The following is a 25,317-nucleotide window of genomic DNA, read 5'->3' as shown; positions in this document are numbered from 1 at the left end:
AGAAGGAGAAGGAGAAGAAGAAGAAGAAGAAGAAGAAGAAGAAGAAGAAGAAGAAGAAGAAGAAGAAGAAGAAGAAAGAATCCCTTTTACCAAATAAATTAATCTTTTATTTGTTTTTTGAGACAAAGTTTCTCTACGTAGCCTTGGTAGAACTTACTCTGCAGATCAACCTGGCTTTGAACTTACAGAGATGCACCTGCCTCTGCCTCGAAAGTGCTGAGATTAAAGGCAGGCACATACGTTGTACTCAGTTAGTAGTCGCTTCCATAGTCAAAGGTGAAGTACCCAATCTGATAACTTCCTTGCTACAGTGTGACAAGAGTGGCTTCTCATCCAATTTCCAATAGAAAGTCATTCCTGAGCCAGTGAGAGACAGACACACATGATGCACGCGTGAACACACACACACACACACACACACACACACACACACACGGGAGAGGGATGGGGATAGGGAGACGAATAGGAAGAGGGAATAAACTTTAAAAACACATTTCTTTTTTGATGTAAGGATACACTAAGATAGATCCCAGGTGAAATATCCTGGAGTAATGATTCCCACTTGCAGTTGGGGATACTGAGGTAGAGGCCCAAGTAACCCATAGAACAAAGGAAATGTCTTACTTTTCAAGGGAAGGGCTGAGTTCAGCAGATGAGTAAAGGTAGAATACAAGATTTAGGAAGCATATCCTAGTGTTCTCTTGAAGTGGCTGCGACACTAGGTAGCTCAGGGACAGTACACAAAATATGGCTGATCCTTCTCCAGGGGGAGAGTCTGAGGTCTAATATTAACAAGCTCACTCCTTCATACCGACTTCCTGTATTAGTCCATTTTGCCTTACTATAACAAAATACCTGAGACCCATTAACTTATATAGATACTAGTTCACAGTTTGCAGATTCAAAGGCCAATTTAATAATAGCCCTTTTTTCTTGTTAAGATTTATTTACAGATGGGTGGTGGTGTACACCTTTAATCTTGGTATTTGGGCGGCAAAGGCAGGTAGATATCTATGAATTCAAGGCCAGCCTGGTCTACAGGACAACCAGGGCTACACAGAGAAACCCTGTCTCCAAAAACAAAGAACACCTTTACTAATGCTGAGCATTTATGTAACACCTGCCTGCCAAAGGCACTTTAAAATTATTAAAACTCAGTGTTTACAACCCTTTGACCTATCCACACACACACACACCACTTTGAGATAAGGGGTTTCTCTGTTACAGAGCCCTGGCTGTCCTGGACTTGATTTGCAGACCAGGCTGGCCTGGAACTCACATAGATCCACTTCTGCTTCCCAAATGCTGGGATTAAAAGGGTGCAATACTATGCCCAGCGCTATCAACACCTTTAATCCAAGTATTCAGGAGGCAGAGGCAGGTAGATCTCTGTGAGTTAAAGACCAACTTAGTCTACACAGTGAATTTCATGATAGCTAGGGCTACATAGAAAGATCTTGACCAACAAACAAATAAGTAAATAACTAAGTGAAAAAAAATCAGTTGGTATCAGAAAACACTAGTAGACAATTTATTAATGCAATCCTCAACCATATAAAAAGGTACCGAATAATTATCTTTATATATATATGCATGTGTTTGACAATTTTTTAAACCTTTTTTTTCTTTTCTTTCTTTCTTTTTTTTTTTTTTCCAGACAGGGTTTTTCTGTGTAACCCTGGCTGCCCTGGAACTCACTGTATAGACCAGACTGGCCTCAAACTCAGAAATCCACCTGCCTCTACCTCCCAAGTGCTGGGATTAAGGGTGTGCGCCACCACTGCCCAGCTTAAACCTTATTTTTAATGGTGTTTTTTAGATGCTTTAACCTCCCTTTTAGCCTTTTTAGGTAGTGGATACGGGGGAAGTGGACCTGTTTAGAAATGGTTCTTTTGGAGCAACTCCCATCTGTGTTGTTGACAGTTGAGTTCACAGGTCAACAGTGGCAGCTCAATCCTCTTGCAAACAATTCACAGATACATCAGCAGTCCAGTTCTGGTAGTCGGGATAGCAAACAGGAGTCAGCAGCCTGGCACTACCTAGCAGAGACAGCCAGGCTTCTGCCTGGGCACAAATCAGCAGGAGGGACCAGGGCCAATAGGAACACCAGGAAAAGTTCTCTGCAGTGCCTCTCTCAGCAAAGCGAAGATTGGTGAAGACTCAAAACCAACAAGTGTTATACAGCTAGCTCTATAAGCAAGCCGAGCTCAGCCTCCGTTACTGTCCATTGAGTCCTATTTATACCCTCCAAACATCATGTGTTCTCCATGGGTCTTGCCTCACCACAAGTCTTGTCTCAGCACCTGACTCTGTCTCAGCTGACATTAATCTGCCAATCAAACTGAGTCAATGGAAGCAACAAGAAACTGCAGCACACCATCAGAAGTTTTTTAGTGCATTTTCTCTCTATGAAGTCCCAAGAAATGGATCTCAACTATGCAATGTAAGGCAGATCAATACATGCATGTCATTAGTGAAGAATCCTTCATCACGTGTTCTTTAACATGCTTGCTTTAGCAGGACATCCTCTCTCCTGTGTCTGCTTCAGTAAAACGTTCCTTCACAAGTCTGCCTTAGCCCTTCACCTACGTCCACTTTTCTGAAGCACTCTTTCATGTGCTTGCTCCAGCAACACACCATCCAACATAACGGACTCTCCACAGGACCCTTAAGTTTCTACTTCGATGTGTCACTTACTCTGAAGGGCCAGACAACAAAAAGTAGATTACTTACTGGAAGGTTCTAGATACATTGGTTTTGTAAGACGGAGTCTCTATACAGCTCTGGCTGTCCTAGAATTCACTCTGTACACCAGGTATGCCTAGACCAGCTTAGTCTGCCTCTGACTCCCAAGTGCTGGAATGAAAGGTGTTCATCACCACTTCCCAACTGAGAGACAGGTTTTAATTGAATATAATAAACTCTTTTCAGGAATTATCTACCAATGGACTGGGCACCTCAGGGCAACACAAGGCATTTCAGAATAGATTTTCACTAGAGATACTACTGTAGTACAAAGAAAGGTCAGATGTTCGTGGAGAAACACCTCTACCTAGAACAGAGACTCACAGCCATTATCTGTGGTGATACAGAAATACCAACTGACCTTTACATCTAAAAGGTTATAATAGACTTATTCCTTTTAAAGTTAATTTTAATCATAATTCTAAAAAGGTTCATGCTGTTCTTTGTTTTAATCTGTTGAGATAAATTAATCTGTTGAGATAACTTAATCTGAATGCCACCTACCATGTGAGTTCCTTACCATAACTTCACATATTCAGTAAATTAAAAAAGCAACTTGGACAACAGTGGCTGCTGCTGCTGCTCCTCTTCCTCCTTCTCCTCCTTTTGGTTTTTTTGAGACACAGTTTCTCAGTGTAGCCCTGGCTGTCCTCAAACTCAGACATCTGCCTGTTTCTGCCTCCTGTGTGCTGGGATTAAAGGTACACACCACTACTACCCAGCTTCTTTTTTGAGACAAGGTCTGTATTTGTCAGGGTTCTCTAGAGTCACAGAACTTATGGATAGTCTCTATCCATATAGTAAGGGAATTTGTTATGATGAATTACAGTCTATAGTCCAACTCCCCAACAATGGTCAGCTGTGAATGGGAAGTCCAAGGATCTAGTAGTTGTTCGGTATATTCCAACAGATGTGCTGGCAAGTAAATACAAGCAGGAGAAGAAGAGATCTCCTTGCCTTAGTCTCCTGGGCTTCATAGCCACCATGCCTCAAGATCTCCATGCCAAGATCCAGGTCAGAAACTTGTATCTTCCAGCCTCAAGATCTGGATCACAGGTGAGCCTTCCAATTCTGGATTGTAGATCATCCCAGATATAGTTAAGTTTACAACCAAGAATAGCCATTACAGGGTCTCACTCTGACCTGGAACTCACTATATTGTCCAGGTTAGCCTTAAAAATGAATAGCAATCCTCCTGCCTCAGCCTTTCAGGTATAGAGATTATAGGTGCAAGCTACCACATCTGCCAAAAAAGCTTGGTTTTATGATTTTAATAGATAAGGCACTACTGAAAATGTTGATCAGGATAAACAGATAGCCTCATATAACAATGTGATACATCACGAGAGCCCTCCTTTCCAAAAGCACCCTAATATCCCTTAGATAAAATACAATAAGAGAGTTTTATCAGCTAGGCTTGGTGGTACACACTATTAATCCTAGCACTCAGAAGGCAGAGGCAAGTAGATCTCTGAGTTCAAGGCCAGCTTGGTCTACAAGGCCAGTTCTAGGACAGCCAGGACTGTTACACAGAAAAATCTGTCTTGAAAAAACAAAATAGCCGGGCGTGGTGGCGCACGCCTTTAATCCCAGCACTTGGTAGGCAGAGGCAGGCGGATTTCTGAGTTCGAGGCCAGCCTGGTCTACAAAGTGAGTTCCAGGACAGCCAGAGCTACACAGGGAAACCCTGTCTCGAAAAACCAAAAAAACAAACAAACAAAAAAAAAAGAAAAAACAAAATAAATAAATAGATAGATAAATTATAGAATATATTTGGAATTCTTAATGAGTATGTTCAAATGGATGTAAATCTATTTTATTGTGCTAACAAACAATCCACATTCCTACATGGCAGCCCCAAAGATTATAATAACACTAATTACAATAATCATAGCAAATAGAGTGTTCTGTGCGTCAGGAAGTTATAAGCCCCCTATGCATATTAAATAATGTAACCATCCCCATAACCCCATGCCACGGTGCTGGCCCTCATCCCCACCTTGTGCAAGAGGAGACTGAAGCTCAGTGAGGTCACATGATTTCACTGAGCTCGCCCATCTAACACAGGGGAAAAGCAGGATTTTTCTTTCTGGATTCCATACAACTTTTTTTTTTTGGGGGGGTGGGGGGCGGTAAGGCATGGGTGGCCAGTACATAAGATATACTGGATCCCTCTCAAAAACATCTGAACCCAGGAATTCTGTGTCTACAGTCTGTGTTCTGAATCAGAACACTATATTGCTTTTGTATACTACAATGTCAGGCAGGATTTAACATCACTTTTCATAAACACTAGGCTCCCTTCCCACAAGTACTCAGGTCCCAATTAAATTGAGATTTAATTCTAGGTCCTCCAAGCTTAACTTTAGGAGGCTAGGAGTTTCTTCCTGTGATTAAGAAAGGCTTCAATAAAATATACTTAATTCTAGAGTCATGGTAAAGATCAAATAAGAAATTAGACCATAAATCCTGATTATACTGGACATTTGTTGTTTGCCTTTCCACACATTCAATCTCCCTGACCTAAAAAAGGCCTCCTTTACATTTGGAGGTTCATTTCCTCCCTGTGCCTTCTCCCTCGCCCTAGCAATTGATCCCATGTGGCAAACCTAAACCAATCAGCAATCAAGCCTCCCAGCTACAAGATGCTGGGAAGGGGGTGGGGGCAGTGGTACAAGACCTAAACCAGTCCACACAAAAGAAATGGGACTGTAGAGATGAAAACACTTGGGCAAACACTATTACTCCTGATTTTATGGATTTGACCCTGGGACCAACTTAGTGGCCATCTTAAAACTGGGAGGAAAGGCTAGGAAGTCAGCATAGATAAAGAGGACCTGATGGTAAGAAGCCAGACCCAGAACTATTTATTACAACAACAAATACACTCTCCTTTTGCCTAAGTCAGCTAATAGCGATTTGTCTACCACTTGCAAAAAATTAAAATATGATTCAAAACTCATAATGCAGTGTCTAGTAATGATCTCTAGTGCCCAGGAAACATTCAGTTCTTAGTTAATTCAACAGGGAAGAGTCAGGGAAGAAATAAGTTGCAGACAATATAGAACTCCCTCGTTAGCTCTATGAAGGCAGGCAAACATTTCTTTTTTTTTTTTTTTAAACAAACTTTAAAAAAAAAAAAGAAAGAAAACATTTATTTTAGTTATATGAGTATACTGTAGCTGTCTTCAAACACCCCAGAAGAGGGTGTCAGATCCCTGTTACAGGTGGTTGTGAGCCACCATATGGTTGCTGGGAATTGAACTCACGACCTCTGGAAGAATAGTCAGTGCTCTTAACTGCTGAGCCATCTCTCCAGCTCGCAGGAGACATTGCCTTTTTCCTTCCTAGTGCTTTATCCTTCAGAAAGAGTTTCCCAAACAGCTGTAACAAAGACACAGGGGCCAACAGTGGACCTCCGCCCCCCCTGCCTGTCACCTTCTTAGTTACACATTGTAAATGTGGACATCAATGTCACCTCCTCCCACCCAGCCTACTAGCTGTATTCGTGTCTCCCAAGTGCTCTCAAGACTCACAGTGCAGCATCTGTGCCTGCTGTCCGTCTCTCTTCGGAAGCTCATCACCTGGCAGTGCTTCTGCTGACTCACCTCCCAGGACACACTGACTGCCCTGTTCTTCACTGTTCCAGTACATGCCTTCTTGGACACATGGAATCAGCTAAACATGTACAAATGTGTATGCAGGGGTGGGACAGCAGAGAGGGGATATTAAGGAATGACCTTCTTCAAGTCTTTTTATCTTTATTTAATTTAAAAAGTTTATTTTTAGCCAGGCGTGGTGGCGCACGCCTTTAATCCCAGCACTTGGTAGGCAGAGGCAGGCGGATTTCTGAGTTCGAGGCCAGCCTGGTCTACAAAGTCAGTTCCAGGACAGCCAGGGCTACACAGAGAAACCCTGTCTCGAAAAACCAAAAAAAAAAAAAAAAAAAAAAGTTTATTTTTAGAAGTTTTTTTTGTTTATTTTTTTTAACATTGTGTGAGCACATGCAAGTGTGTGAGCATGGATATTGGTGTGCATGTACCACTGCATATATGAGGAGGTCAGAGGACAATTTGCGGAGTTGGTTCTCTCCCCTCCTTCCAATGTGGGTTCCATAGATGGAAATCAGGTCATCAGGTTTTGTGACAACACCTTTATCTACTGGATTATTTTTGTCCACTGAACTTGTCTTACCAAGCACCTTTTCAAGACGAGTGTCCTGAGGGAGACAAAACCTTACTTAGTTCAGGCATGCACATGGTTGTGTCTTCAAGATGAAAGGCCCCTATAAGTACAATTTTAGAGACTCTCACCCAACCCTTCTATTATACTTAACTGTTATTAGACTTAGCAAGCACCCCAGGGCAAAAAAGGAAGTGGTTCCAAAAGTATGTGACAGCCTAATTAATTCCAAACTGAAACCACACATACCTTTCCCAACTTCAGCAATTAGACTGATTACCAGAGGGAACTATGCAGAACAAGAGAGATGTCCCTTCCCTCAGCAGTTTGTCATCTCAGCAAGCTTCTGCCATCTGAGTGAGCAAGCGTATTCTGTATGTGGAACCTTTACCTGTGTCTACTATGCTGGACCTTAATAAGTTCTGTGCATTCTAAGGCATGCACCTAACACTCTCGATATTCGTTAATCATGTCATCTACTGTGCACTCAGGCCTTGCAGCAGCCCCATTACTGCTTCTGGAAAGTCTTTTGAAGTTTAAGAGAAGATGGGACTAGCCTAAATGAGGAAGAAGGACTTTATGTAAGAACTAGAACTCCAGGGCTGAAGAGCTGGCTCAGCTGTTAAGAGCACTGACTGCTCTTCGAAAGGTCCTGAGTTCCCAGCAACCACATGGTGGCTTACAACCATCTGTAATGGGATCTGATACCCTCTTCTGGCGTGCAGGTATACATACAGATAGAGCATACATGCATAAAATAAATAAATACATTTAAAAAGAAAAGAAAAAAAAGCAGAACTCCCAGAGTGGGAGTGAACAGACTTTTTGGCAGGCCTGTGATGGCCACTGCCTGCTTCTGTAAGTTTTAATGCAGCACAGCAGAGGTGAATAGTTGCAAAAGAGACTTGTGACCTGCAAATCCAAAATATTTACTGACATATTAAACAAGTTGGACAACTCAGATCTGTAGATGAAGACAGAACTCCATTAGTTTTGGTTTAAGACAAGGTATCTGCATGTAACCTGGCTGTCCTGGAACTTGCTGTGTGAACCAGGCTGGTCTTGAACTCACAGTGATTCTCCTACCTTAGCCTTTGAGTGCTGGGATTAAAGGCATGTATCATGATGCCAGCATCAGAATCAGTTTTAACAAATCATCTGTTGACAAATTTTACCTAGGACTATACAATCTAAGGTAAAAGACAGTATAGAAATAGAATTATTTCAATAAATTATACTATAGGGCTAGCGATTACTACAAAGCTAAGAAGATAAAGATATTGCTGAGCAAATTGACAATCTGAGTTTGATTCCTACAATCCACATAAAGTGGAAGAAGAAAAATCTCCAGAGTTGTCCTGACCTCCACACCTCTACTGTGACATGGATGTACACATGTACGTATACATACATACATACATACACACACACACACACACACACACACACACTCCAATAAATAGTAACACGTTTTTAAGAAATGTACCTTAACTTTCTAATATAGGGTTAGTGCAATTTATATAACTCCCTTGTGTGTATCACATTATAGAGACTAAAAAGTTATAACAACATCTAAATTTTGTTTTGTTTTGTTTTTCGAGAGAGTTTCTCTGTATAGCCCTGGCTGTCCTGGAACTCAGTTTGTAGACCAGGCTGGTCTCGAACTCAGAAATCCGCCTGCCTCTGCCTCCCAAGTGCTGGGATTAAAGGCGTGCGCCACCACGCCTGGCTTGACATCTAAATTTCTAATTTTAATTACAGTTCTAAATGTAAAAGTGAATTTCAAAGCATAACTTGCAATATAGTTGACTTTTTTATAATCCTATGTATTTTAATTTTGTATGTAAGAAAAGTATTCCACTGATGTGGTGCAGGCTCAGCAGTTAAGAGCTCTGGCTGCTCTTCTAGAGGCCTTGGGTTCAACTCCTAGACCCGATGTGGCAGCTCAAAACTGTCTGCAATTCTAGTTCCAGGAGATCCAATGCTCTCTTCTGGCTCAGCATTTAAGAGGTAGGAGCAGGTGGATCTCTATGTGTCTGGTCTACATAGTGAGGTCCAGGCCAGCCAGGGCTATATAGTAAGACTCATTCTCACAAAAACAAAAAAGAAAAGAAAATTACTTTAAGCTAAGTGTGGTGGTTTGTATCTGTGGTATCAGCATTTGGGAGGTAATGACAGGAGAATCAGGAGTTCAAGGTCATTCCCAGTTGCTCAGCAAGTTGGAAGACAGCCTAGGCTATGTGAAATCCTGCTTCAAGAGAGAGAGAGAGAGAGAGAGAGAAGAAAAACAGGAAAAGGAAAACATGCCAGGTAGTGGTAGTGTACACTTTTAATCCCCACACTAGGGAGGCAGAGACAGGTGGATCTCTGTGAGTTAGAGGCCAGCCTGGTATACAGAGTGAGTTCCAAGACAGCGGAGGTTACCCAAAGAAACCCTGCCTAAATTTTTTTTTTAAAAAAAAGGAAAAAAGAAAGAAAAGAAAAGACAAGACATTACTCTGAAAAACAGACTTCATGAGGTTCCGTTATACCACAAAAAAGAACCCTGTTCTGTGACCATAAAGTCAACAAATAATCACATTCAAGGTAGATCTCAAATACAAAACCAAACCCACCCCTTTCTTAAGAGTCATACACTCATTTCTCAAGTATAGAGCAAACCCCATGTCCCTATTTTTAGCAGCCCTCATGTCAAGAGCGGTTGGTTAGTAAACAGCTGTGGCTGTGATGTAACAGCTTTGCAGACCAGAAGGAAGGAGAGGGCTCCCCTCGTTCGCTGGCACTCACCCTAGTTCAAATGAAGAAAGCCTCAAACGAATACAGTTTTTAACTTGTGGTTCTGGCAGTTAACCAGAAGGAGTGAGGTGGGGTGGGGGTGGGAGGATGCCCTGCTGTACACCTACCTAGAAAGTGTACTTCAAAAAATAAACAACAATAATTCAATTATTTAGGAAATCTAAACCTAAAATAAGTATATGGAATAATCCTAGTTTGACCATGCTCCAGTGAGTCTATGGGCAACACAAAGCTGACCTTTTTTCTGTCCTTTTTCTCAGGGAGGTCACAAGGGTAGCAGTTGGATTGGGAAGACTGGGATGTGAACGTGATGGCGTTCATTATGTGAAACTCCCAAATAATAAATTAAAATATTATTTTGGAAAAGGAAAGAAATAATCCTTCCCATAATCAGAGTGAGTGAGTGTTAACATCAGGAAAAGCAGCCTGGAACCCAGNGAGACCAGAGTGAGTGAGTGTTAACATCAGGAAAAGCAGCCTGGAACCCAGGGAGACCAGAGTGAGTGAGTGTTAACATCAGGAAAAGCAGCCTGGAACCCAGGGAGACCATGTTCCTTATGAGGAGGTCCCCAGAACGACAAACTCTCCATATTTATACAAGGAGAAATCATAAGCTCATTCTCTCTCAATAAAGTCACCATACTGGTTCTCACTAAGGCTGGCCTCAAACTCTATGCAGCCAAGGAAAGAGTTCAAGGATGACCGTGAACTTCTGATCCTCATGCCTTTACCACCCAGCTGCTGAACGTACAGGCCTGTACCATCATACCCAGCCATTTTGCTAGCTTGCTTTGAAGGAAATCGGCAAATCAGCCTTGGTTTAAACCCCAAATTAAAAACAAAAACAAACAAGCACAAGCAAAAACTAGCCAATTCCCTAGAGAAGTGAAGTTCAAGCAGGTTCCCTTCTAGTTCCTTCTGGTTGTGTAGAATATATGTCAAGTACATAAGCACTCGTCATAAAGGTGTAACTGGTCAGGCCAGGATAGTCCTCCAAGCCCTCAGCAATTTCCACTTAAGAACCTTTCTGATTCTTCTTTCCCTATTGCAAAGTGTACAGTGAGAAGGGTGGCTATTAGGTAGGTAACCAGATTAATACACTGTGGTGAAGTTAAAACAGCCCAGGCTAACGTAGGATTCACCATCCTCCAGCCTCAACTTCTCAAACGATAGGATATATACAACTACAGCTAGCTTTCAAATTCCTGTTACGATTGTTTTGTTTTGAGATATTCATATTCTCTCTCTCTCTCTCTCTCTCTCTCTCTCTCTCTCTCTCTCTCTCTCTCTCCTGACTGGCCTGAAGCTTACTATGGAGAGCAGGCTGGTCTTTAAAGGTATGTTCTACCATGCCCTGTCCCAGTATCTTTTTTTTTATAATTTTTAATTTTTTTTAGACAAAGTCTTTCTATGCAATCCTGGCTGTTCTGATACTCCATTTGCAGTTGAGGCTGGCCTTGAACTCAGAGATATCCCTATCTGTACCTCCCAAGTGCTGGAATAAAAGACATTTGGTACCACACCTGACCCAATACCTTTTTAATAGCAATTCTATTTACTTGTAGACACTCCAACCATAAAGATTGAATAGAATATGAAGATCTATCTCTCCCTACTTCTATTTTATTCTTAGCAGACTGTTTTCTGGGTTTGCAGTTTTGCTCTTAAACTGTGTTATCCTCAAAGTTTCTCCTTCCTCAATGCCTATTCCTGGCAGTTTCTCCACAACAAACGCCTATATCCTTATTGCTTCTACAACTATCACCATCCCTATTTCAATATAGCTTTTGGCTCTCCCAACAAAAATTGTGTTTTAGTCCTCAATCATAACTAGCTATCTTGATTACGGTCAAATAGCTTTCTCCAGTTAAGGCCATCTGTTGGAGCCTGTGGCCAGCACAGGTCCCAGTTCCTAACTCATCTCTACACTTACTTCTCTGCAGTTCCTTAATCATAGAATCATTACAGAAAGAAAAACCTCAAATAATCCAAACCCAATACTTCTCAAACTAAAAAAGCAACAACAGCAAAAAGCTAGACATGGTGGCATGCACCTTTAATCTTGAGGCAGAGGCCAGGAGTCTCTGTGAGTTCAAGGCCACCCTGGTCTAGATGGTTCCAGGTCAGTGGCTATACATAATGAGATCCTGTATTAATGCCTCAGAGCCAGCACTGGTGAGGCAGAAATAGGCAGATCTCTGAGTTCAAGGCCAGCCTGGTGTACAGAGCGAGTTCCAGGACAACCAGGGCTACATAGAGTCACCTTGACTTGAAGAAACAAACTCACAAGCAAAAGCAAAGAAACAAAACCAAAACACTTTAAGTCCACCAATTTTTTTTTGTTTTGTTTTTTTTTTTGTTTTTGTTTTTCGAGACAGGGTTTCTCTGTATAGCCCTGGCTGTCCTGGAACTCACTTTGTAGACCAGGCTGGCCTCGAACTCAAAAATCCGCCTGCCTCTGCCTCCCCAGTGCTGGGATTAAAGGCTTGCGCCACCATGCCCGGCTTCACCAAAATTTTTAAACCCAACTGAAAACACCTGTCGCAGCCTCCTGGGTGTCTGTATTCTAGTTGTGTATCACCACACCCAGTTTTCAAACTTTAGCTCGTTTACTGCATACGTAGTAAGATGTAGGAAGCTAACTTTATAGCATCATTGCAAACACACCTGAAACCTATTTTATAAATCCTTACTATGTGAACACAGCGGGAATTTCTATTGTAGACCAGTTGTCTGTATTTAGTGAGTTGCCATCCAACTAAACTCTCTTCACAGCCCAATAGTAAACTGGGACTCAGAGTTGGGGGGCATAATCCAACTCTGAACTTTCCACTTACTGACGAAGACACTAGCTCAGTGGTGAACTAAGTTGCTCACCCACGGAAATTTGCCCGTAAAATTCAAACTCTGGTCTGGTCTCACACCAGTGCGGTTTCTACGTCAGACCTGTGCCGGGTGGGTCCCTCGCTCACTCACTCACACTTTGTACACAAACACAAGTGCAGAGCACCACCCCCAATTCCTGATCTTACATTCTCCTCCAAGTCAGCCCTCAAAGTCGCTGCTTGTCGGTGAGCGCGCCCTCGCAGCCGCTGCTTCATGGTCCCTCGGGTCAATCCCCTCAGTCACTATCCATCGATCAGTCAGTCCCCGGGTAGTCACTGCTGCATACTTACTCGGTCATGGTCCCGTCGCAGCCTCTGCCTCGTGCTCTCCGAGGTCAGAGTCCCTCGCATTTACTGCTCCGGGGGTCGCAGACCCCTCACAAGCGGCCACCCCTGGGTCACAGTCCTCTTGGCTGTCATTGTACCTCGGTCACAGTAGCCTCCTGCTTCACACTTTCCCTAGCTGTCACTGGCCCACTCTTCAGTCGCAGCCCCCTCACGCTCCCAGCCCGCCTTTGTCCTCGCAAAGCACCCACTACCCGGAGTTTCCTTACCTCAACTCCTCCAGGCTCCGGTCGCCCTCGGATCCCTTCCCCGTGCCGCGTCACTGACTAGCGAAGTCAAATAGGTTGCGGGGAGACGCCCGGGAAACATCTGACCGGACTGCGGACCGGAAGTCCCGCCTCCCGCCCGCCCTCTTGTCAATGCCACCTCCGCATTCCTGAAAACCACAACCTGACAGAGTAGTTCCGCTTCCAGCGGGGCCCGGCGCGTGGGGTGATGGAGCCGAAGCGCTGGAGGCAGGCGCGGGGTCGATGGCCCCGGAATTCCGGATGTGTGGCGCCTCCTGCCGCCGGTCTCCCGGCGTCCCCTGCGCCCGCCGCCCCTCGCCTTCTCCGCAGGGCTGGGGCTCCGATGTCCGACCTCCCCGAGGACTTCGAGCCCGCCGGCTCCGGCAGGCGAGCTTGGTTCTGAGCTCACCCTCTGTCTGCCAGTTATTCGGACCTGGGTTGACTCACCAGAAAACGAGCCTAGAAATCGACCCGGGAAGTAGTGGAGCAGGAGTAGAGGCGAGAGCAAAAATGCACAGACCGAGGAGGCTGTAGTCTAGGGAACGAACTTCCTACGGTGAGCTTTTGGGGGATTTTGTTTGGCCGAGTTCCCACCACCACCACCACTTCTAAGATTTTGTGTGTCCACGGAGGCCATAAATGGGGTGACATGTCTTGGAGCTAGAGTTAACGGGCCTTTGTGAATACCTGGGTGCTGGAACCTGAACCCTAGTGGGTTTTTTTTTGGTTTTTCGAGACAGGGTTTCTCTGTGTATCCCTGGCTGTCCTGGAACTCACTCTGAACTCAGAAATTCGCCTGCCTGTGCCTCCCCAGTGCTGGGATTAAAGGCATGCGCCACCACGCCCGGCTAATTCTAGTCTTAATTGAACAGTAAGTGCTTTTAACTCTTAACCGCTGAACTCTCTCTCCAGACTTTTTGAGGGGAATTAAAAGTAACTATCAGGCATGGCCTTTACTGTTGCCGAGACTGGCCTGGACCTTACTATTTGTCCCATGCCGGCCTTGAATTTGCAGTGGACCTCCTGCCTCAGACTCTAGAGTGCGGTCATTAGCCACCACACCCTGTGCAATTTTATAGCTGTAAGGCAAGTGGGAAGAAAACTCTACAGGAGAAAGATGGGGGGGGGGGTTTAATGTATTTGTTTGCATTTTTTACTTGAAGATAACTGAGAGGAAAGAGGATGGGTAAACTTGTGCATCTGCTGAGGTGCTTCTAAGGAGAAAAATGATTAAAAGCTAGCACACACACTTAAGTTCAAATAGGTATTTGGACTTGGCAGATAAAATAGCCCAAAAAAGGACTTCGTAGCTGGAGGAGACACCAAGGGCCTCTCTGGGGGAGATGGGTATCACAAAGATAGTAGTTTAGACTGTAGCTAACATAGAAACCTAGGAATCTTTTTATGGTGGTGGTTATTTTCTAGACAGGGTGTCTCTGTATAGAGCAGGCTAATGTATAATTCACAGGGATCCACCTGCTTCTGCCTCTTGGGTGCTGGGCTTAAAGGTGTGTGACACCACCACCTGGCTGAAACTCCTTGCTCTACTTTCATGTACACTTGAAATTTCTCAGACCCTGTCACTAAACAAAAGGGATATACCTTTAAGCTAGTGAGCTGTGTAAGCCATAAGGTAGTCAGCCAATAGCTGAGCACAAATAACAGGCCAGAAGAAACAAAAGCAACAGTACAAAGAAAGTAATACACAGACTCGACTCATCTCTGAGTTTTTATAATGGTGCAAAATTTGAAATTAGCCCCTTGATAAGGAAAGGTCAAAATTCAAATGGTATAACCTAATGATAGAAATGCAGCTATTATGAAAGTCATAAAAACTGTAACAGCATAAAAACTATTCATGACATAAGGAGTGAAAACAATTTACTTTATAAATATTTTTTTACATCTTATAAGGAACAATGAATAGAAAATATACCCAAGTATCTAGTCATCTGACATATTAAAATGAATTTTCCCCTCCTTTTCTCTATATTTTCCAAATGTAGAAAGGGCAGAGATAACATAATAAAATCAACCCATTTAAACATATACAACTTAACAGATTTTAGGTACCAAAGTGCCAACTTGTTTTTATTTGGTCAGGAAATTTAACAATATAAAAAAGTCAAGGTTCCTTGAAGTCACACTTTCCAAAGATTCAATAGTAGAAACACCCAAATGCTGCCACAACACAGAATAAGCTGTCCTACAATGAAAAAGACAGAAAACAGAAATCCACAGGGTTAGTGCTAATGAGAAAGTAGGCCAAGCTGGCCACTGAAACTGACACATACCAGATCCTTGTCAATTTTCTTTTTTCCCTTTTGTCTTCAGGGAATCTAGCTATGTAACACAAAAGGCTTCAAACTTGGAATGGTCTTCCTGCCTCAGCCTCCCAAGTGTAGGGATTGCAGGTGTGACCCTCTACATCCTGCCTACATACTTTACTCAGGGTTTCAGTTAGGTCCTGAGCCCATACATAACTGAATGGACGAAGAATGTGGGCGATGATAATGAAAGACATAGACATCACAGGCCTCCAAATAAGGCTAAGCTCCAGAAAGGATGTCTTGGTCTCCTTCCCAGCCCTGCTTCTCCCTGTAGCTGCTGCCTGGAGAGGAGATGCAACAACCTTTGAAAGATCTCCGGCTGTCTGAATAAACCACACAGATTCAATTCCTGTCTCTGCTCATTGGCACAAGGAGCTCTGCATCTCCAGTTACTTTACTTCCTTTTTTTTTTTTTTTTTTTTTTTTTTTGGTTTTTGAGACAGGGTTTCTCTGTGTGTGTGTAGCCCTGGCTGTCCTGGAACTCACTCTGTAGACCAGGCTGGCCTTGAACTCAGAAATCCGCCTGCCTCTGCCTCCCGAGTGCTGGGATTAAAGGCGTGCGCCACCCGCCGCCACACCCGGCTACTTCCATTTTATAATTGCTTGTATTTTTCTTTAGTTTTGAGAAGTGGCTTTAAGGTAAATAGATGATTTTATTACTGAAAGTTTTGTTTATAGAATCTTAATCCAGATTCTTTGGTAGCTCAGTGAAGTGTGATATGTTCAAATGAACAGATGGTTCTAAATTAATGTTAATTATTACTCTTACAAGGACTGTCAGGACTGGATTTTGGAACATAGTGATTTGTGGGGGTGGTTATGATGGTTAATCTTCACTGTCAACTTGACGAGGTTTAGATTCACCTCAGACACACTGCTCAGCAAGTCTGTGGGAGTCTATCTGGAGAGGTTTAACTGAGGAGGAAAGACCAGTCCTGAACACGGGCAACTTCCCACGGCCACAGCTACAAAGCTCCTGCTGCCAGGCCTCCCTCACAAGAGCAGACTCTGCAGCCTGAACTGGAAGGCATCCTCAACCTTTCCTTGGTTTTGTTTTGTGTTTTTGGTTGGTTGGTTGGTTGGTTTTGTTTTTCCAGGCAGGGTTTCTCTTGTGTAGCCCTGGCTGTCCTGGAACTCACTCTGTGAAGCAGGCTGGCCTTGAACTCAAGATACCTGCCTTTGCCTCCAGAGTGCTGGGATCAAAGGTATGCACCACCATAGCTAGCTACTAAGGGCAATCTATAACACTGTAAGCATGTACACAAACATGTTATTAGAAGACACTTTATCATTGTCCTGCTTACGTAGAAATGTCTATGAATTCTGTTTGCAGTTTTTCACAAATAAAATAGTAAAATTTAAAATAAAACCACTGATGCCAGACAGTGGGGCACATGACTTTAATTCCAGCACTAGGGAAGCAGGCGGATCTCTTGAGTTCAAGGCCAGCATGATTTATAGTCCCAGGATAGCTAGGATTATCCAGAGAAACATTGTCTCTACCCACATACCTCCCCCCCCAAAAAAGACACCTTATCCAGAAGTCTAAGAGATGTCTCAAGAATAGTTTCCTCAAATTTTAGCAGTAGTCTGGTGTGGAATGGCCATATGTCTCCAGGAAGAAGACATATGAAGGAGTTTCCCAAGGACTTACGTTCATGAAAACATCGTGAGTGTAGTTGTCCGTGTCTGCATCCCAGAAACATCTAGCAGCCATGCTAAAATGCCAACAAAGAATGGTCAGCAGTCTACCGCTCTACTCACCTGCCCCAGTGAACCCATTTCCTAGATTCTGACAGGCCCATGCTCCCAAACTTTTCCATGGTACATAGAATTCTATTTGTAAAGCAATGTGTGCTGGACAACCAGGAAGTATGGGAGTCATAGGTGACTATTTGCAACTAGAGGTGAGGGCCCAGGGTCTCTAGCCACCTCAGCACTCCAGCCAGCTGTCTGAAAACTACAGGACTCAACCTCTTGGACTCTCTGGTTCTTAGAGTGGAACTCCACTGTACATTACTTTGGCTAGGACACTTGTATGTATCTTCCAGAGGGCTTAGTTCTTGAAGAATAATAGGAAAAGAGGTCTTACAAAGGACCCACAGAATACTTCATCCAACGTAGTAATTTGTAGAAAGATATACAAGCAAGGTGCAACTGTGAGGTAGAATTCAGTCCTCTAAATGGACTTTCATTAGGAGGCTCAGACCAGTAAAATAAAATGTTTTTGAGACTGGGGAAGATGGCTACTGGGAAGACCTGGGCTATAGTGAGGCCCTGTTCCAGAAACAAGCAAAAGCCAGTTACAGTCCTGAAAGCCTGTAATCCCAGCACCTGGAAATGGGAGGCAGGAGATCTAGAGTTCTGGGACATTCTCAGCCACATGAATGTACTTGAGGCCAGCCTAGGCTACAATGAGACCCTGTCTCAGGAAAAAAAGTAGAATTGCAATCTTTAGAGGCATAATGTTTCTGTGCACAGTATAAAGATTATTCTTGTATCATTCAAATGCTGATTTCTCTATCCTGCTACCTGGTTTCAATCTGACACAGCATTGTAATCATTATGTCGAGACTCTCCTGCTTTTCCTGTGTAAACATTGCTCCCCATTTATTCTTTGACTTGTCAATAAAAGCTGATCAGCCAATGGCTGAGCATAAGAGAGCATTTAGGGGACAGAAGGGGGTAGTAAGAGGGGATTCACCATAGGAAGGGGTTCCAGAGACATCATGCCAGACCAACACTAAATTGCAAGTATCATGGGATTTTGGGTGGGGTGGGGGTGGGGGGGCTAGCCAGATGAGTTTAGTTGTTTAGATCAATGGCTGCCCAGGTATTGTGAGGTGAAGTTTGTTTAAATATTCTTAGTCTCGTTCATTTGAGACCTAGCTAGGGATAAAGAGAAATACAAATACTGTGATACTGTGGATGGTCAGGAGGACAGTCAGGCCCTGCTGACAAGGGGCTGACAAGTAATGCTGGCATCCAAGCACAGAGCGTGTAACCAGTGTCATAACTAAGGAAGAGCTGACTCTAAAGACTTCAGCCTTGGAACCACACAGACTTATTATTAGCCTTACTCTTCAGTTGCCAGAACCTTTCAGTTTATAGTTGCATCTGTTAAGCCATCCTCATTTTTACAAAGACATGCTTACTGAATTATCTATTCACACTGGATAATTCCCAAGACTACAAAGGCAAGAAAAAACCACTACTCACAATACTCCTTCACCCCTCTGTTCTCCAATCACCACCTGCACCACCATTTTATACCGGTCGTATCCCAATTCTAGACAGGAAAAGAAGGTTATCTATATTCAAGTCCATAGTAAAAGTACTTACTGAACACCGATTCTTCCACAATAGACGCAAGCACTCAGTCCACAGGTACTTAAGGAATATGATGGCGAGGTTAGGGATCTGAGACTTAGAGATAAACCCTAACTATAAAGTTACCCTGAAGTAAAGCCTTACAGCCTAACTTTCTCTTTAAACTTCTTTAGTCTGTTTGAGGACAGCCTAGGCAGAGGAAGATTTATTTTGGGGGGGAAATAAAGAAAAATTAAACTTAAACATATTAAACATGAGTGACACGTAACAGCGTGGGTAGGTGATATTAAGAATTGTTGGACTCTCCAGACACACCTTTAATCCCAGCACTCAGGAGCCAGAGGAAGGCAGATATCTGAGTTCAAGGCCAGCCTGGTCTACAGAGTGAGTTCCAGGATACCAAAGGCTGCACAGAGAAACCCTGTCTCAAAAAACAAAAACCAAACCACACTCATACACAAACAAACACTGCTAAGGATAAGCTCTTTCAGAAAGAGCTTATCTGGCCAACCAGTTTCTTTCTCAGGGTTATTTATAGCTGCACTTGACTCTCTGAGGCTCATTTCAGCTGGCTTAGCACACTAGTTTTCTTACATAGTAGCACAGATATTATAAAATGTACTGCCAGGTGTGGTGGTGCACGCCTTTAATCTCAGTACTCGGGAGGCAGAGGCAGGAGGATTTCTGAGTTCGAGGCCAGCCTGGTCTACAGAGTGAGTTCCAGTATGGCCAGGGCTATACAGAGAAACCCTGTCTCAAAAAACCAAAAAAAAAAAAAAGTACCTAAAATAATTTTTGTAATGAATTTAATCCCCTGAAATAAATGTCAACTAATATTCATTAACTGTGCCAATTTATCATGGTACCCCAGTGTTTATTACCATGAATGACATGGGTACCTACTTAAAACTGCTGTTGCATGTACCATTGAGTGTAGACTACAGAAGAAATGTAACTTTATACTTATCATGTCAGTCTAAATATACTAAAGATACTAAGGATATCTGTCATTTTCATGTATTAGATGAAAATGGAACACTATTTTGAGAACAAATCTTCCACTCTTACAGAGTGGCCTAGATGGAATAAAAACTGTGGTATATTACCAAATAAATGAAAAGAAAGGAAAAAATACAAAGGAGAGCAGCAGGGCTGGATGTGTGACTGTGACTGTGTGGTAGAACATTTGCCTGGCATGCAGGAGGCCTGGAGCTCCATCACTAACACTCAGAAGGGGGATGGCACAGATTAAAAAAAAATAACAACTTTTCTGATGGCACAACATTAAAAATAGTGTTTTGGGGGTAGGCATGGTGGCACACCCCTTTAATCCTGTCACTCAGGAAGCAGAGACAGATCTCTATGAATTCCAGGCCAGCCTGGTCTACATAGCAAGCGCAGGCCAGCAGAGCTACATGATCAGACCCCATCTCAAATTAAATAAATAAATAAACAAACAAACAAACAAAACTAACCAAACAAAAAAGAGACAAAAGCACAAAATGTATTTAGATGTTGAGTTTGGCAGGAATGGAGGGCTAAAGAAAACAAGCAGTTAGGGATTCAGCAAGAGGTGGGCCTAGGACAGCCTGGGAAGGTACTGAACTGACTAAACAGTCAAAGGCTGGAGAGAACGGCAGTTGACAGGAGGGAAAGGAGGCCTTTCTGAGTACTTGGATTTACTGGACAGTGGCTCCCTGTAATGCTTTAGAGAAAATCTTTGCTTTTCCCCACCATCTTCAAAATGCCGTCTAAGTAAAAGTCACCAAATAGTTATACAATTCTAGACACTGAAGAATAATGTCTTTTTAAAAATGCAGAGTTTGCATCCTAGGTTTAAAGATGGGGCAGGGCAGCCGGGCGTGGTGGTGCACGCCTTTAATCCCAGCCCTCGGGAGGCAGAGGCAAGAGAATATTTTGAATTTGAGGTCAACCTGGTCTACAGAGTGAGTTCCAGGACAGCCAGCGCTGCACAGAGTAACCCTGTCTCAAACCAAACAAATGAAGAAACAAAAAAGGGGGTAAGCAAGAACAAATGGGTAGAACTGGGTGTTTCTACTTACAGCCCATGTTACCTTTTAGCTTATCTTTAATCATTTCTGATAGACGTTTTGTAAGCTGAGGCATTTCATCTGGAGAATATTCAGCACTTGCCAGTTCTTCCTTGAGCACAGCATGGATGCAGTCTTTAACCACAGAGGGTCTAAACCTAAGTCCAAGAACATCTAAAGGTCAGCTCAGAGCCCTCACTCGCCTTCACACTTCAGCCTTTTTGATCAGTAGTCTTAATGGCTTTTATCTTACACTCTTATTATAAAGGGATGATAAACAAGCAAACAATTCATGCCCCACATCTACATCTATGGCCTTCACAAACTTGAGACTGAAATACACTCCATATCTAATAGGCAACCCAAAATGAACATCCTAGGACAACGTAGCTCAGCTGGTTAAGCATTTGCCTGATAGGTTGAAGCTCTGGGTTCTGTCAGCAGTGTCACACATAAAATTAGACATTCCATATTCAGCTTCTAATAGTCTTGTCTTGCCTAGGCTAGGTCTTTATAGAGTCCTCTCATCTCAGTTTTCCAGGCCTTCAAGCTAAAACCTGGGAATCAGTTTTATTGGTGAGTGAATTCTATCTGTTCTACTTTCAAAATAATCATTAACAATAATCTAAGGTTTGATCATTCTTACCAAACTACCGTGTCCACTGCTCCCATTCTACAGTACAGTCTATAATGGACTAAGTCCCTGTGCTTTTATTTTTTTAAGATTTACTTATTTTTATCTCCTGTGTATAAGTGTTTTATCCTTGGAACTACATATAGGGATGTTTGTAAGATAGCATGTAGGTGCTGGAGGATGGGGGTGGGGTGATGGGACAGACAGGGTTCTCTGCAAGAGCAGTAAACCAGGTTGGCCTTGAACTCAGATCCACCTGCCTCTGCGAATTAAGGCATTCACCACCACTGCCTGGCTTTCATTAGATCTCTAGGGTTTAGGTCTGGGCTGTGGCTCTTGGTGTTTTGTGAAGGGTGGCTCCTGAGCATGCTCAGATTTAGGATTTGATCCCCAGCGTGCACCCACACTGTAGTGGTTCAAACCTGTAATCTTAGTGTGAGTGTTATAGGCAGCAGGATCAGGAATTCAAGCTCATCTCTCTCTACTGGAAGTCTGAAACCAATCTGAGGTGCACAGGATCTTGTCTCAACCTGATTTCAAAATGTGGCCTTATTAAAATAATGTATCTAAGGATCTGGGAATGTAGCTCATCCTTGCATGCATGAGGCTCTGTTTTAAATCCTTAGCACTGACCCAACCCAATATTATTATTTACTTCTTCTCTTAAGCTTTTTTGTTTTAAGCGTTTATTTTGTGTCATGGCATGTGTATGGGAATTGGTTTTTTCCTTTCACTACCTAAGTCTCAGGATTGAACTCTGGCATCAGGTTTGAAAACGAGTGCCTTTACCAGCTGAGCCATCTCACTGGTTTGCTTACGCTTTTTCCTTTTTACATATATATATACATATATATGTATATATATGTATATATATATATATATAATTTTTATGTGTTTTCCCCTGTATATATATGTGTGTGTAACTCCTGCTGCCCTTGGAATTACAAACAATTGTGAGCTGCCATGTGGGTGGTGGAAACCCACGCTGGGTACTCTGCAGGAGGAGCAAATCTCTCCAGCCCTTGCTTATGCTTGTTCAGTCTTTCATAAAATGCTAAGCCGCTCTTCAGACAAGTCGCATATGAACTCATAGGATCACTGGCATGTTTGTTACTAACATCATTCTTCACTGTGTACAGAGAAATACCGCTCAATACCATTCTATATATTTAGAACATTTACTGAGGTAACAAAACATGCATTTTTCTATATTCATGTGAAAACGGCTTCATGAAGCTGCTATGGAAATATAGCCACTCTCCTCTACCTTGTTTGTTGTTGGTTTTTTTTTTTTTTAAGGATTTACTTATTTTATGTTTATGGGTATTTTGTTTGCATGTGTCACTAAGTACCACATGCAACCTCTGCCCACAGAGGCCAGAAGACAGCATCTGATCTTCATGTTGGTGCTGGGAACTCAACCCCAGGCCTCTGGAGGAGTAGTCAGTGCTGTTAACCACTGAGAAATATCTCCAGCCCTCCATCATGATTTTGAGACAGGGTATCTCACTGGGATTTGCAGATGAAGCCAGGATGGCTAGCCAGGGAGTCCTAGAGTCTTGTTTCTCTATTACTGGGACCAAATTCCCATCACCGGGATTACAGTGTACAACGACTTTTTACAGGGGTGCAGGAATTGAACTCAGGTCTTCATGCTTTCAGAGCAAGCAGTGACAGACTGAGCTATCTCTACAGCCCTTCACCAACCAGGTGCATACCTTGGGGACACAAAAAAATCCTCTCTTGGGCGCAGTGAGATGGCTAGCTGGTAAAGGGCCTTGTACCCAAACCTGATACCTGGGTTCAATCTCCAGGATCCACATAGTTCAAGAACAGAACCAATTCCCAAAAGTTATCCCCTGATTCTAAGTAGCATTCGTACACCCAAACACTCAGCCGCGCCCACAAGCACACGAACCTTTTTTTTTTTTTTTCTTTTCTAAGATGAAGTTAATGATGTATATATCCTATGGTCTGAACTGACCGCCCTCTTCTAGCAACCTAAGGTGGCGATCGACGCTATTTGAAAAGGGCTTTGTAAAGACACAAGTCAGGTGCCAGAAGTAAGTGTATCCTTCCTGGCACAGGTATGCACACAGTAACCATATGAGTACTGCTTGTAAGCCGCTTGTTTCCAGCTTCTATTTTTCCTGTCCCGCGTGCGCACCCCCTAAACCCTCCAAGAAGTCAACCACTTCCACAGCGCCAGTTTAGGCTCCCGGTAAGACCTGCTAGTCAGACTGCAGAATTCGGTGATGGAGAAATCACTACGTCGGAATGCATAAACCCGCCCAATCCCTTCCCCAGCCCAGCCCCTCTCCGTGTCTCCTTAGGGACGCTCGCGCTCCCAAACGCCCGGGCCCCATCCCCACATCGCCCTCCGTGCCCTGTCTGCTACGCGCCTTTGCTGGAAAATGGGCCTCAGAATGTAGGTGTTCTCAGGCTCCCCTGAGTTCTTGTCGACCTCGCTCAAGCCCTCGGGGTGAGCCGATAAGGACAGGCCGCGGAAGGACACAGCCATATCCCTGCGTCTGGTCCAACAGATCTCTAGAAGGAAGGGTGGTCGTTGCGGCTCCGAAGATCCCCGCACAGGTCGCTAGGGCAACGGGTCTCACACGTGACGTGTGGTGGCCACCGCTGCGCCTGCGCACTGGCTGGAGGCCGTGAGCCCGCTGGGAAATGAGTACCAAACCGAGACCAGGACTTTTTAAGAGAAGTTAGGCAACCGGCTACTTGCCACTGAGAGGCAGACCAAACCCAGCCCAACTTCCTTTTGTTTCTCTTCCTATTTTTTTGATACAGGATGCAAATAGCTCAGACTGGCCTCTAATTCCTGCCTCCATCTCCCCAGGTTTGGGATAACAGAGTTATGGGTGCCAAGTTTTATGGGTGCTGGAACTAGAACGCTACTGGGTCACAACTGCACACCGTCCCTTCTGGGTTTGGACAACTTGTGAGTTAGAAGTAGGAGACAAGTAGACTTTATATGTAATTTTGTTTTGTTTCGAGACAGGGTTTCTCTAAATCCTCTTGACTGTCTTAGAAATGACTCTGTAGACCATACTGGTTTCAAACGCCCAGAGAGCCACTTACCTCTGGCTTCTAAATGCTGAGATTACAGGTGTTGGCCACCAAACAAACCCAGCACACATTTTTGTTTGCTTGTTTTTATTTTACATTTTTGTCATACAATATATTCTTAATATGCTTTCCATCTCTACCCCCTTGTGAGGTTCAAAGGAAACTCTAAACTACAAAAGATAGCCCAAATATCCAGATATAAGCTCAAAGTGGAGTAGAGTATTTCTAGCTGTGAGATAAAAACCCGCATTGCCCAGGAAATTGTGAGACCAATTCCCTTACCTCTAGTAGAAGAGACATAAGCCTACTCAGGCTTATGTGAGGGTATCAAAACACATGCTGGCTTTCCTGAAAGATAGCCCTGACCACATCCAATCTCCTGTCTATGTTCTACGTCTACTTCTTTCCCTCTGTACTCTGGACTATTTCAGATGTCTCTGGCTGTTCTCTCCTCTTTTTGTTTTTGTTTTTTGTTTTTTGAGACAGGGTTTCTCTGTGTAGCCCTGGCTGTCCTGGAACTCACTCTTTAGACCAGGCTGGCCTGGAACTCAGAAATCCGCCTGCCTCTGCCTCCCAAGTGCTGGGATTAAAAGCGTGTGCCACCACCGCCCGGCCTGGGGGTTGGGGGTGGGGCAAGCCGGGCATGGTAGCACATGCTTTTAACTCCAGCACTCTGTAGGCAGGGGCAGGCAGATTTTGAAGTCTGAGACC

The 25,317-nt window shown here is 43.5% G+C and overlaps 2 protein-coding genes across 5 annotated transcripts in view; both read right to left on the bottom strand.

Annotated features, from left to right (window-relative positions):
- Positions 1-13,299, bottom strand: part of Pcyt1a (phosphate cytidylyltransferase 1, choline, alpha) — a 42,546-nt gene extending 29,247 nt beyond the window's left edge. Inside the window, exon 1 of one of the 3 annotated variants that reach the window (XM_021184604.2) lies at positions 13,163-13,299. The gene's annotated coding sequence lies outside the window, so the exon portion shown is untranslated. Of the gene's footprint in view, positions 1-12,755 lie in introns of all 3 variants that reach the window. The other 2 variants (XM_021184606.1, XM_021184605.2) reach the window with 2 other exon arrangements.
- Positions 13,300-15,044: 1,745 nt separating this feature from the next.
- Tctex1d2 (Tctex1 domain containing 2) lies at positions 15,045-24,182 on the bottom strand. Of its 2 annotated transcripts, XM_021185202.2 has the most exons (5): positions 23,928-24,178; positions 20,916-21,049; positions 18,730-18,799; positions 17,165-17,228; positions 15,045-15,386 (listed from the first exon to the last, which is right to left on the bottom strand). In XM_021185202.2, the coding sequence occupies exons 1-5, from the start codon at positions 24,044-24,046 to the stop codon at positions 15,339-15,341; spliced, it is 435 nt and encodes a 144-aa protein (XP_021040861.1). In that variant the 5' UTR covers positions 24,047-24,178; the 3' UTR covers positions 15,045-15,338. The 2 variants fall into 2 exon arrangements, with proteins under 2 accessions (XP_021040861.1, XP_021040862.1); XM_021185203.2 differs by lacking the exons at positions 15,045-15,386; positions 18,730-18,799 and having other exon boundaries at positions 17,167-17,228; positions 23,928-24,182.
- Between the last annotated feature and the right edge of the window lie 1,135 nt (positions 24,183-25,317).

This window comes from Mus caroli, chromosome 16 (genome assembly GCF_900094665.2).
Source record: "Mus caroli chromosome 16, CAROLI_EIJ_v1.1, whole genome shotgun sequence".
NCBI classification, from domain to species: domain Eukaryota; kingdom Metazoa; phylum Chordata; class Mammalia; order Rodentia; family Muridae; genus Mus; species Mus caroli.
The sequence above is the reverse complement of the archived record's forward strand: the minus strand, read 5'-3'. Positions and strand labels throughout refer to the sequence as shown.

Bases quoted from the DNA above. Each gene is read 5' to 3' on its own strand.
- Tctex1d2 (XM_021185202.2), bottom strand. From the start codon at position 24,046: ATGGCTGTGTCCTTCCGCGGCCTGTCCTTATCGGCTCACCCCGAGGGC. The intron at 21,050-23,927 runs GCGCGTAGCAGA...TCTTGGACTTAG, and splicing joins AGGCCCATTTTCCAGCAAAG to GTTTAGACCCTCTGTGGTTA. The intron at 18,800-20,915 runs GTAACATGGGCT...TTTCCTGTCTAG, and splicing joins GATTAAAGATAAGCTAAAAG to AATTGGGATACGACCGGTAT.